The following is a 14,177-nucleotide window of genomic DNA, read 5'->3' on the forward strand; positions in this document are numbered from 1 at the left end:
GCGACTGCTTCCTGAATTACGTATGGTCCCAAGATATACAACTATGGGACTCTCTGGACTTCTAAACATCTCATTACAGAGGGTATAACATCTGGGTAATAACATAATAACCCATCTAATCACTAAATGGGTTTTTCATAAACCCTAGGTCCATAAACACATTAACTAACAGAATTGATCCGAGTATTACCTGAGAACGTTCCCTCTGTGTTCCCCAAACCTCAGGACTCGATCCTCCTTGATATTCCTTTGGCCAATTTCTTCTTCTTCTTGCCTAGCAAGTTCCTCCAAGTCCCAATAGCTTTCTCTCCTGCCCTAGACGTCCACAACGATTAGGGTTCCTTTCAATCGATCAAAAGACGGAAAATGACGGCCTAAGAGGCGTTATATACGATTCAAACTGAACGGTTAGGGTTTCTGCTGAACAGCGTCGACTCGCCGAGTCCATATCTGGACTCGTCGAGTCCAGTCGCGGACCCGCGACCAAGTCTGCGATCCTACTCGGCGAGTCTTGGCCCCAACTCGCCGAGTCCCCTCTTAAATCATCCAAAAACATAATTTAAACAATACCTGAGATTTCGGGCTGTTACAGTGGGGATGGTATAGGTAGGCCTTTTTGGTACATGTTTTGGTATACACCCACTACTTGCAGCATACATCTATTTGTTTAATGTTACATTATATCTTGCCTTTTGTGGATATTTTTCAGGCTTTTGGGTACATGTTTTGATATACAAAATGGATGGCTGCTACATGCTAGTAAAGCTTATGTAATGGATGAATTTTATTAAGGTTTATAATAGATGACCCCAATTATGGTAACCATGGTATTTTTATTTTATTTTCTTGTGGATGTTAAGGGTTTTTGGTAGGTATGTTGTTTTTATAATTTATTACCATTATTGAGATCAATTTACCCTTAAATTGCATTACTTTATAAGCATTGGCAATGTACTTTGATTAGTGCAATTCCTTTTATGCAAGTTATCCTTACATTCAATTCTTGTAAAGTCTATTTTCATTGTGAATGTAACCAAGTGTACTTCACCTTTAATACCATACCATTAACAAGTAAATCAAGAAAACAAGTGCAACATATACATGGAATAACAATTAACTACCATTAATAGATTACAAAGATGTAACATTCAACCGTTCGAAAAAAACATTACAAAGATGTAACAATTCTTGATTACCCTTGATATATTGCTAATACAGGAAAAACTAACAAAGCTACATCTTAATAACCACTATTGCTAGCATCAACAATATAACCACTAACAACCCTATTATCACTTCTAACAATGGCTTGATTTGCTCTGTATGAGACATCTTCATTTCTCGACCTAGTTCTTCATCCAACCATTTGAAAAAACCACAATTGCCTCCTTTCACCTACAACAAAAAAAATTAGGGTTCTATTACATACTTTCCTCTTTGGAAAATTAGAGCAACCCGAAAATTTTAGGAGAAATTAGAACAAAAATGTAGAGGTTTTTACCTTATAATTAGGACAACCCTAAAAATTTTGTCTTGGGTTATCAGGGGTTCGTGTGACTAATACACCACAAACATCACCACAATCACATCTTATTACCTTCTTGTTCCTCCTTCTTAAACCACCATTAAAGCTTGATCTTGAAGTCGAAGTTGTCATTTTATCGCTGGAGAGGGAAGCAACTCTGCAACTAACTGTGGGGGTCGAAGGGATCAAATGGAGATGGAGATGTGTTTTAATCGGTCTTTAAAAGATAAATGTCACATATCCTCCAGCTAAGTAAGTGATAACTGGTATTTTAATGGGAAACCGGTGAATAGGCAAAAACGAACAATTTAATGCAAGTTTGAGGCAAAAACGAACATAAATTTGAACTTTGTGTAAATCCGATAATTTCGTGTCAACTTAAGGGTGTTTATTGCATTAGCCATAAACAATAACATTTTTTTAATACTATTAAAACTACTCAACTTTTAACCAACTAACTGCTACAAATCAAATCAATAGTTTTTAAGGTATAATACTTATGAATTATGATACAAATCAAGTCCGACATTGACTCAATCTGAGTCAAGTATCAACTTTCAAACAGCCCTTAACCTATTAAGCCCAACATTTTGGCTTTAACACATTAAATCATTAATACATAAAAAAAATAGAGACAAATATGATTTAAAGAAAAATTAGTCCATGATTTTGGTCAAATATATCACAGAAATCAAACACGTCAAGAGGAGTAGATGCAATAGACAAAGAAAAAAAAATTCCAACAGGTCAAAGTTGAGCATGAAAGATTCAACATTTGACAACCGAAACCTCGTTAACAACTTCCAAAGTTTAAAAAAAAAAAAAAATACAAATCGTAATCAAGAAATTTGTTGAATCAATCACTACTGATAACCTAAATAAAACCATGGTTATGTCCATCTGATCGAAACTAATTTGTGGGGATGTATTGTTGTTGCTTGTTAGCCAATAATAGCATTTACTTAATTAGGTTTCTACCTACACTACAACTACGGCGAATCAGAAGCTGATGCGGATGCGTTTAGGTCTAATCCGACGGCTCTCGTTGCTTTACTAACGTCAACGGCCGGTCCAGGCTTGTTCTCGCCGGAGATCTTGTTCCGGTGCCGGAAATTCTTAAGTCTCTCCACGATCGCCTCCGAACTCGAAGGGAAAAATTGATGCAATGTCACTCTGTTACCCTCCGCCGTACGCTGGTTTTTCTGAACCGATGAGCAATCCACATCATCCTGATTTCAGAAAAATGACATATTAGCATCCAAATTAATACAACAATCACAATCATATCGATTATTTGCAACTTGTTGAGTCTGTTGAATTAATTATACTCCATCGGTTCATAATATGAACTGTAAGTCAAATGACGCGTAAGATCATATTTATGTAAAAATTGCGGAGAAAATAGGGAATGATAGAAATTCTAATACCTCTGAGGAAAGATCTGCTACATTCTCACGTTTTCGCTTCATTAAAATGCCTCTATCGCTATTAGAAAATTCTTCACTGCTGGAGGAACTCGCTGCCGGAGGCGGTGTAGAAGACAACGGCACCACCTGGAAATCATCTCCGTCCTCATCTTCGATGTCAAGCTCATTTTCGTCGTCTTCATCTCCGTCGTACTCATCGTCATCATCATTATTTCCTCCCTGACTCTCTTCTCTGTCTTCATCGTCATCAGAAGTAGCATCAACGACACACTTCTCACAAACCGACGCAGTCGACGGCCCAAGCTTCTCGCCGGAAGCAGTCCACGGTGTCGGAGACTGGCACACGCGGCAAAGAAGGCTCCGTGAATGCCTTGCTACAAGGAAGTTCGCGGAATGGACCTTAGAATCGCAGCTCCAGCACAAGCTAGCTTGATCAGATTCGCAATAGATCCTAGCCATAGATTTGCAAAGTTCGCAGGACTTCATCTTCTTCAACAAACACAAACGCAGATCTTAATTTTTCTCTCTCTAAAAACTCTTTCTCTCTCTCTTTCCAAAGAACACTCAAAGGCCCTGGTAACGTAATAAAAGGAGGAAAAAAAGGCAAGACGATGGGATGTTAAACCAACAGCAAAAAAGGGCAACTTGCTTTCTACTGTTGAAAATACCCTCGTTTCCACTTAAAATAACAAAAATGCCACTATATTAAATTGTATTCCATAAAAATGGAAAACGAAGTAAATGACGCATTTCATAATATTAAATTATTAATAAGAATGATAAATGAAAATAAAAGAAATAAAACAAAACATGTTTCAAAATAAATTTATTGTTAAATCCACATCTATATAAAAAAAAAAAAGAATACTTATGACATTCAAGATGGAATGTAACTTTTTGAATTGTTATTTCAAATAACTAAAATCCAAAACATAAGTCAGAAAAAGTTTAGATAATAAAAAGTATTATGGAGAATTAATTAAAACATTTGGATTTTAAGGTTATCCGTTGGTTTAAACAATTAAGTATAGTAAAACTCCAACAAAATTAAATTGATATAAATTATAACAGAATTATATTTATCAAATTAAAATTTAAAAATAAAAAATAAAATCATATTTAAACTATAAGAGTGATGCATAAATTAGAAAACTATATTTTATTTTACTTTTTTGAAAGTCACTATTATGTTGAATTGATCGGTATTTCGTAGTGATATTTGGCAGTACATAAAAGACATTTCCATAAAATCGAATATATTTGACAAAAATGTTAAAGGATCTTTTTATAGCAACAGAAAATAACATATAAACGGAAATAATGTTTTCGTAACATGTTAACTATAAATGTTGCACAAGAGACAAGTACTTTTTTTTTTTCAAGTATGACTACTACATATCAACTAGGATATGTAAACAAATGGTCTCTCATGGTTATTTATGTATATTGTTGTTTTATCTTAAGAAGTTCATAACTAATTACTTGAGTTATATTTTTATCTTCGTAGATTTTAACTTTTCAAAGATATTTAGTTCAGTTTTTAACTAATTTTATACATTTAAAACTAACACCTATTTTTGTAAATCACTTTTATATAAATAAAAACTATAATTTAAAATTTACAGTTTTCAGTTAACAATTAACTACCAAACTACCAAAGCTAATTTCTAAATTAGTTTAAACGGCTCTCATTTTAAGTATTTGATCTACAATAACTTTTCAAAAATTGGATTAAAATAAGATGGTGGACAGAAAGGAAGTTTCTTGCATCAAGGTATAAGGGTAGAATAGTCTTTTGACATAGAAAACACAATGAATAAAAGAAATCTGCACCGCCGGAACTTGTGGACAATAATGGGAGAGAGGCAATGCCACGTGTCATGCGGCTGGAGAAACAAGAGGGGGTTTCATGATTTCATCGAGTTGTTTTGAAAAACAAAATTTTGTGTGGTGGAAGGTGAAGATTGTGGGGCCCAGTTGCGAAGATATTTTGGAGATAGGTTGGGACTTGGGACTCGGGACTGTTGATGTGTCATTTGATATGGAGGAGGAATGGTCTTGTAAAGATTCTGACCGGCTTATGTGGATTATAAGATTTATTTTTTTCTTTTGATATTATATTTTTTTCTTATTATTTAATAGACTTAGCTTATAAAAGAATTATATGATTTCAAAAGTATAGTTATGTTATGTTTGTATAACGTAATCATAATAATTATCATATAGTATTGAAAAACATAGGAAATTATCCAACTTTTAAATAATTGTATATTCGATCATATTTATAAATTTTAGAACTTTGGATTATATTAATTTAATTTTGGATTAAATTTATGTCACAATCAAAAATATATTTATAACAAAAGCATATATTTAAGTTTCAGATTCATAACAAAAAGAAATTGGATTTTGAGTTTTTGATTCTCAAAGTATTAGGTTTAAGTTTAAACCCACTTAATGCTAGCCTGAATCATTCAAACCAAGCCAACGATATCAAATTGTGGCATCCTAAATTTCACAATAAAATTTTCATTTAATATCAAAATCATTTTTTCAAATATCATTCTCAAAGATCAAATAAACACTATTTGGTTCGAAACAGTATTCAGAGTATCAAAATAATATAAAAAAAGTATGGAAGTCTCAAAACATATTTAAGGATGTCATGCAAGCACGTCGTACTATTCTCATTACTACCAGAATAAACTGAAATATTTAAACTTAAATCGTAAACACAAAACTTAACAAGTTTCCAAAATACCACATATTGTTGGATTAATGTGTCTAAATTCATAACTAAAGTGGTATAACTTGCAATTAGAATTAAAATCTTTTTTGGGTTGTCCTTATAACTAGTAACTGAATAGAATAATATTTGGAAAGAGAAATTGATTTATTAATATATTATATGATTAATATATTAATTTGAAATAGTAATAATTAATTAAGAATTAATCAGAATTAATTAGGATTTAATTCTGGGTTAATTAGAATCAATTAAATGTATAAGGAGTGTACTATAATTGTTTAATATTTGAACAAAAAGGAATTTCATAACCTTCCACTAGGGTAGATAGTTTTGGAGATGCTAAAAGGGCGTTTGGAATATTCCTTCTAAGATAAGGAAACTGGATAACCACCCGAAATTAAAATAATATTATTTTATTCAGGATTATGGTTTACAGGGTTATCTTATCAGGTATAAATAGGACCCGTTAGATGCCTTGATTTCGTCCACCAGATACTCCATTAGAAGAGCCGAATTTTCGCACCACTCTCCTTTATCCTCTTATGTTTTTGTTGCTAGGGTTTGGGTACAAACCATTCGAGACACTACTTTGTGATCGTTTCTCAAGTCTACAAGGATGGAATCAACTAACTTGTTTGCTATAACAAGTTTAAGGTATATAAATATACTTTGTGATTCTCGAAATTACTATGGTTCATCATAGGTTTTGTTATTTAAAGTATGTTGCCTTAATGTGAAGACATAGATCCTATTAGGTTGCATGTGCTCAATCTTAATTGTTAAGTAATTTTCCGCTTGAGCATTTTGGTGTAATCTAATAAACCCATCAGTAGTATCAGAGCTAATTGGTATGTCTTGCATTGATCGCGCATTAGTTGAATTGAACAATTTTTTTCGCAAAATAGAGTTCACGACGTGACAGTGTATCTGTCACGACATAAACATGGACCAGATCCAAAATTCTGTGATTTCTTGCCTAAGTTGATTTATGTGATTGTTATTTGGTAATTATCTGGTTAGATATCTGCTAAAATTCGATTTTGCTGCTGTGGATGATTAAATAAAATCCCTAAATATTATGAGATAACCGTTGACTAGATAATGATTTTTTATGAGTTTAATTAATATTATCCCTATGGATCTTATACTTGATTTAATTAAATGATTAATTAAAAGATAAATATTAAATCCATAAATGATTTAAATGATTAATTAATTAATTGGTTAAATAATTAATTTTAAATGTTTAATTAAATAATCAATTAATCTAGATAATTAATTTTAGACCTTGAATTTTTTAAATGTTTAAAATACACCGTTATATATGTATTATAAGATTAATTACTATATGTATAAGAAAAGTCAGTCGAATCAATAGTAGGTCTCATTCACGAAACCATGTTATAAAGAGGGTATAGAGAAACGACCTATAAAATGATCATTGAATGTATGTCCTTTTCACCGATTGATCTCTTGTGTGGTGGAGGGTCGTTATTCGAACGGCTTTGATATGACATATTCTGATTAAAAGTATAATGATATAAAGTAATACAATCTTTTAAAAATCACACTCTAGTTACTTTAGAAAAAATATGAAATGTATGCTAATCCATGAAAACGCACATCATTCTTTATTAGTCGTTAGTGGAGCGTGCGGGGTTAAGCGGCATATTAATTTGGGACTATAAAGTCGAATGGTGGTACAAATCGTAAACTATCATTATTATGAAGCGTGTGTGGTTTATCAATACATTAATTCGAGATGATGAATGATGTTGTCAAGTTGGTTTGCATGATTATTCACATCTTATTTGTGATCGTCGGTATCACAATCACAAATGAAGAGCATAATTTGAGATTAAACATATCATTGATATGACTCAATGAATCTCAAATGCTTTAGAAATTTCATATTAGACTGAAATTGGTGAATTGTTTTACCTACCTTAATAAATTTGTAATTAGATTACGACATCCCTCTTCATAATTGTGAATTGTATTGTGGATCCTAGCCTTGAATATTAATTTGAGTTAAAATATTAAGGATTTATATCAACTAACTAAAACTATCTATTTCTTATTATAGATGTTTGGAAACAGTGACTCTGCTGCTGCTACTCAAAACTCAACTTAAAGCTCCAAAATCACTCTCTTATCGATTATGTCAAAAGAATAGGTCACTAGTCCAAACTATATGGACTAGATGAGGAATCTGAAGATGACTCTTCAATACGAGAACAAGGAATAACTTCTCGAAAAAACTCTTGTTGAAATCGATCAATCCATTGCTACTCCTGAAGAAATCGTTTCTTTCAACAAGTATTCTAATGACGCTACCAAATTTGATTGCATCATGGTTGCCACCAGGACGCCAGAACTCCAGAAGTTCTATGATGACTACTAGCCCTATGAGTGTGCCTTGACCTTGCTGAAAATTTTCCAAAGGCGGCTAGGAAAGAATGTTATGAAGTGGTCAAGTCTCTTATGGCATGCAAGTTGTAGGAGGGAGAATATGTTTGTGCTCACGTACAAAGAATGTAAATATTCGTGGAGCGGTTGGAAAATCTCAATGTGTTGTTTGACCGAGAGTTGGCCATGTTGGATTAAGATGTCTAAGTCAGTAACTAAACCAGTATATTCTTTTAACTAGAAGCAAAATCCTTTTTGGGTTGCCCTCATAACTAGAACTTTGTAATAATGACATTTAGAGAGAGGAGAGAGAGAGAGAGAGAGAGAGAGAGAGAGGATATGTTTGTTAGTTTATTATGTGTTTAATAAATAGTAAGAAATGATTTGTTAATATATTATGATTAATATATTAATTAGAAATAGATAATTGATTTGTTAATTTATTATGTGATAAATAAGTTAATGTGAGATCAATTGTAAATGATTGATTCATTAATTATATGATTAATAAATTAACGAAAAATCAATTAATATTAGTTATTTGTTAATCAGAATTAATTTGGAATTAACTTGGGATTAATTAAAATTAATTAAAGGTGAAAGAGTGAATAATAATTGTTCAATAGTTGAACAAAATAGGCAATTCTAGAACCATCCAAGGGGTGGACGGTTTTAGAAGCCCTTCTAGAGTTTCCAAAAGCCTCATGGATGTTAATAAGAAAATGATTTAAATTGGAATTAAATCTATTATTTAATTATTCAAATTTTGCTTTTTCTCTAAGTTACCTAAACTATAAATATGATCCCTTGGTCATCAATTTTTATGACCACTCTTTCCAAGGAGCATATGAACAAAAATTTACTCTCCTTCCTCTCTCATCTTGTCTTCTAATTCTACGGTTTAGGTGTAAGCCATTAAATGCATCATCCTTTTGGTGCTAAGCTTTCCAAGACCTACACTACAAGGAGATTGAAGTGATTTGTTTACTACAACAAATCAAATGTATGTAACCCTAACCCCATGATTATGATAATATTAGGGCTTATACTAGTTTGTTGTTCATAGTATGTTGTCTTCAAAGTGTTATGACATAGAATCTTTATAGGATGCATGTACTCTCTTATTGTTAAGTGTTTTCCGCATTGTACATGATATTGTATTCTATAAAATTCATCAGTGGTATCAGAGCTTTGGCTTATCAAATATTGAATATACATGAGATGAATTGAACAAAAAAAAAATCTGGCAGACTGAGCTCACAACGTGACATGTATATGTCACAACGTGAACTCAATATAAATCCAAAATTTCGGGATTTCTTGCCTAATTTGATTTATGTGATTGTTATTTGGTAATTATCTGCCTAGAAACCAGTTAGAATCCGATTTCATGCTTTAGATGATTAAATAAAATCCCTAGGAGATATCCTTATTTGATTAATTTAAATTGAATTATCCCTTATGGACTTAATAATAAATTTAATTATAAGATTAATTAAAAGATAATTATAAATCCATGATAAGTTTAAATTGATTAATTATTTATATGATTAATTTAGATAATTAATATTTAAACCTTGTATTTTGAAAGGTTTTAAAATACACCTTATACTATATATGATTAAATGTTTAATATATTATATGTATAAGATAAGTCAGTAAAACCAATAGTATGCCTCATTCACGAAGCCATACTCTAATGGGGGGGGGGGGGGGGGATAAGGATGACAACCTATAAAATGACCGTTGAATGGGTGTCTACTCTCACCCACCGCTCCCTTGTATGGTGGAAGGTCATTAGCCAAACAGGTTTGATTGGACATAACCTCTAAATGTATGATATTATAAAGTAAATAAACCTTTTATAAATCCCACTCTAGTTACTTTAGGAAAAATGTGAAGTGTATGCTAATCCATGAAAACACATATCACTATTTATATGTTGTTAGTGGAGTGTGCATGGCGAACCAGAACAATAATTTGGGACTATAAAGTTGAGGTGATGGAAAAATAAAAAAAAATATCATTATTGATGGAGCATGTGTGATTTACCGGCACATCAATTCGAGATGATAAATGACCGTGAGGTTGTCAAGCATGTTTGCATGGTTATTCACATCTTAATTGTGATCCTCGACATCCCAGTTGCAACTGCTAAGAGCATAATCGAGATTAAACATGTCATTAATAAGATTTAATGAATCTCAAAAGATCTATGAGTTTCATAAAATTGAAATTGGTAAAAGACTTACCTACCTAAAATAGATTTGCAATTTGACTATTGCATCCCTCTTCAAAGTTCGAATCGAAAATATGGATCCTAGACTTAATTTAGTTTATGGGTTAATAATTAATGATTAAAATAAACTAACTTGAATTCTCTATTCTCCCACTTTAAATGTCTTATGAAGATATAAATGGTCTTCCTCGTTCTTCTAGAAATGTTTTTCCTTGCTCTTCTAGAAATGTTTTTCCTCGTTCTTCAAGAGATGGTCGTCCACATTCGATTTAAGGTGAAAACATTTTCCTTTCTTTGGTTAATGGTGGAACTGGACATCATCTCGTCAATTCTTCCACCTCCTCATCTTGTGACTCTCCTAACGTCACATTTTCCTCAAGTTAAAAGATATGAGACTACTTCTGCCTTATTGGCATGTAAAAATCAAGATGGAAACTCTGTAAGTGCGCATGTTCTGAAAATCAAATCTTACATTGACAAATTAGGTAAAATGGGTGTCGTCCGAAGGAGCAAGCCATTGACTTGGTGTCACACCCCCAAACCAAGGATGGCGGAAACGTCCGGGGGTGGCGGACTTCATGTACAGTATCACAACATCGTGTATAATAGTGCTCAAAGTAAATACAACCATCATAAATATAATTGAAAAAGTTACACCAAAGTATATGTTTACATGTTTCAAAATCAATTACATTATGATGACAAAATAAGTTTTGAATTTCTCGCTTTAGCGTCCCGTCCTCGAAAGCAGTTGATTTACCTGTTTAGTAATTTCCTGAGAATACAAGTTGTTTGAAAAAGTGTCAACACAAAGGTTGGTGAGTTCATAAGAGTTCTAATTGAGAATTAAAATGTTTTTCCTTGTAAAAGCAATTAAGTTGTTCCAGAAACTCCGATATTTTCCTCAAATTGTGAAATGTAAGTTTCTATGTTATGAAATAGTGCATCCTAGAATTCCCTATAGTTTCCTTCTATAATTTCCTTGTATATATATATATATATATATATATATATATATATATATATATATATATATAAGCTATATAAAATTAAAGTTAGATAAAACGTCGAGGCCCACAACCAAACAAGGAACAGGAAACAAGGCGGACCCAGTAATTCTGGGCCAATCACGACTAGGTTCTATATAACACTAGCATATACACTTAGAAATTATAGCTAAAAACTAACAATTCTAGATTGAATGTAGTCTCAAAACCAAAAACCGAAACCAAACCCTAGTGTAGTGTACGAAATAGTAATAATGGTTGTGAACATAAACTATACATATCATAGTTCATCGGATAGTGATAGTGACTAGTGAACATGAACTATGCATATTATAACTTATCAAAAGTGGTGGTGATGGTGAATATAAACTGTACATATCATAGTTCATCAAATATCGATAGTGGTAGTGAACATGAACTATGCATATTATAGCTTATCAAAAGTGGTGGTGAATCCCTTCTTGTAATTAAGTTCGTAGTGTAGATGAAACATAAACTATACCTATTATAGTTTATCACTTTGTTTGTAATATATATATATATATATATATATATATATATATATATATATATATATATATATATATATATATGCCATAACTATACCGATTATAACTAGCGTGTTCGTTTGTGGCGGTATAATGGACTTAACTATACTTATTATAGTTTATCATAATTATTCATAGTGGTAGTAACCCTTTTGTATGTGTAATACCTTTAGTAATGTGTTTGTTATGTAAATGAATCCTAAACTATACCTATCATAGTTAAATATTTGTTGGGGCAGTGAGCATAAACTATACTTGTCATAGTTTACCAATGTTTGTATTTCAATGGATATAGCCTTGTAATACCATTTATATATTTACCATACTTATGAAGGTAAGAATCCATTTGTTTTCTTATGTATGTCTATATAACAAGACAAAATGACATATATGGTAATAACATATCATCACATGAAGGTACACCTATTGCTCAACAAGTTACAAGGTGTAAATGAAATTGAAAACATTTTTCTAGTATTACCATTTCTATTCTGTTTTTAGAAAATTCATAGAAAAATAATTAAAGGTGCAAATTAGAATCCGTAAATTCTGAGATTTTGGAAAATGAGTCTAGTTTGTTCATAATTTTTATTACGAATTTTAATGACCTCCAACTTGTGTGAAAAAGTCCATAATCACAGATTGGTCCGGATTGATGTTTGAAATGATAGACAGTTTTGTAAAAATCACCATAAATTGTAGAAAAATCTTATGGAGATGTGCAAGTAGTCATTTTAAAGATAAGAACTGGAACTACTTGCACCTAAAATAGTTTTAAAAAATAAAATGTTTAAGTTGTCCAAAACAGTCCGTGAATGGAGTCCAACTTTTCTGATGAAAGCTGTTAGAAAAGTTTAGTTATGTTCTTGGTGTTTTAACTTGTATTCCCCCCCCCCCTAAAAACTTGAGAAAACATGAAAATGTAGGGGTATGAACTCACCTTATGTGATTTCAGTAGATGGATGATGGAGAAAAGAAGTGTTCAACTCAAGAACACTTTGGTAGATTGCATGAAGATTCGAAGATCTAACACCAGTAGGATGGAGTTTGTGTAAGATATATATGATTTGAGTAGAAGGAAGTGAAATAATCATATGGAGGATGTTAATACTTACCAAAAGTAGAAGAAAAGCTTGGAGTATAGCCTTGAATCTCGAATTTTAGAGAGAGAAAATGAGAGAAAATGAAGTTTGTTCTTGATGGAGGAATGAGAGGATATGAAAGAAATGTGAGGAGTGAGAAGGGTTTTCTAACCCTTGACCAAGTGTGTGGCTGAAAAATGGTGGGAAAAGTACCATGAAATGACTAGGTATGGGCTGATGGTGAATAGTGACATGGAGTGGATATGAGAGTGGTTGCTTGTGTCATAGAATAAAGGAAAGTCAACACTCCACCTCTTGTACTTTACCCACTCTTCTTGGATAAGGTTTATCCCAAAAATGTGGATAATTAGTAAATATGGAGCCTTATATGTTAAAATAAAGTTTTGGGTGAAAATCTCGCGTTAAAACAATTAAAAACGAAGCTAAAATGAAGTCGTAGTCGAAACCGGAAATAAATGGGCTTCCAGCGAGACCTCTCGGTTATGGCCGGAGGTTCGGTCCCTTCTGGTGCTGGGCCGAAGGGAAATGAGGCGAAAGAGGGTAAGATGGCAAAATGGGGCGAAATAGACCGAAATGGACCGAAGGTTCGGTCCGAAGGGGAGGGTTCGGTCCTTATGCGAGGTTCGGTCCGAAGGGAGGGTTCGCTTCTGATGCCTTCACTTCTGACAGGTTCGGTTCCTAAGATGGGTTTCAGATCCTTAAGAGGGTTCGGTTCCTTAAGAGGGGTTTCGGGTCCTTAAGCCCTTTTTGTCCGTTTTTGCCCTGTTTTAAGCGGTTTTTGACCCGGTTAAGGGTCGGGATGGCCCGAAAGACTACAAAACGTTTAAGGAACTTTTGAGATATATTTGAGAGAGATTTGACATTCTTGGAGAGATTTCTCATACAAAGAGAGATTTGGGAGAGATTTGACATTCTTGGAGAGATTTCTCATACAAAGAGAGATTTGGGAGAGATTTCACATTCTTGGGGAGATTTCTCATACAAAGAGAGATTTGGGAGAGATTTCACATACTTGGAGAGATTTTTCATACAAAGAGAGATTTGGGAGAGATTTCACATACTTAGAGAGATTTGGGAGAGATTCTAGATAAAGAGAGATAGAGTGAAAACGATTGAGAGAGGTTTCGTGTGTGACATTTGTGAGTGTTTGGCTCCGCAACGCGAGGTCCG

The 14,177-nt window shown here is 32.8% G+C and overlaps 1 protein-coding gene across 1 annotated transcript; it reads right to left on the reverse strand.

The window, feature by feature from the left end:
- Nucleotides 1-2,257: 2,257 nt before the first annotated feature.
- On the reverse strand, nucleotides 2,258-3,537 carry LOC111890098 (zinc finger protein CONSTANS-LIKE 4). The gene is made up of 2 exons (XM_023886252.3): nucleotides 2,953-3,537; nucleotides 2,258-2,754 (listed from the first exon to the last, which is right to left on the reverse strand). The coding sequence occupies exons 1-2, from the start codon at nucleotides 3,436-3,438 to the stop codon at nucleotides 2,515-2,517; spliced, it is 726 nt and encodes a 241-aa protein (XP_023742020.1). The 5' UTR covers nucleotides 3,439-3,537; the 3' UTR covers nucleotides 2,258-2,514.
- Nucleotides 3,538-14,177: the final 10,640 nt, after the last annotated feature.

Source organism: Lactuca sativa, chromosome 3, assembly GCF_002870075.4.
Source record: "Lactuca sativa cultivar Salinas chromosome 3, Lsat_Salinas_v11, whole genome shotgun sequence".
In the NCBI taxonomy this organism is placed as follows: domain Eukaryota; kingdom Viridiplantae; phylum Streptophyta; class Magnoliopsida; order Asterales; family Asteraceae; genus Lactuca; species Lactuca sativa.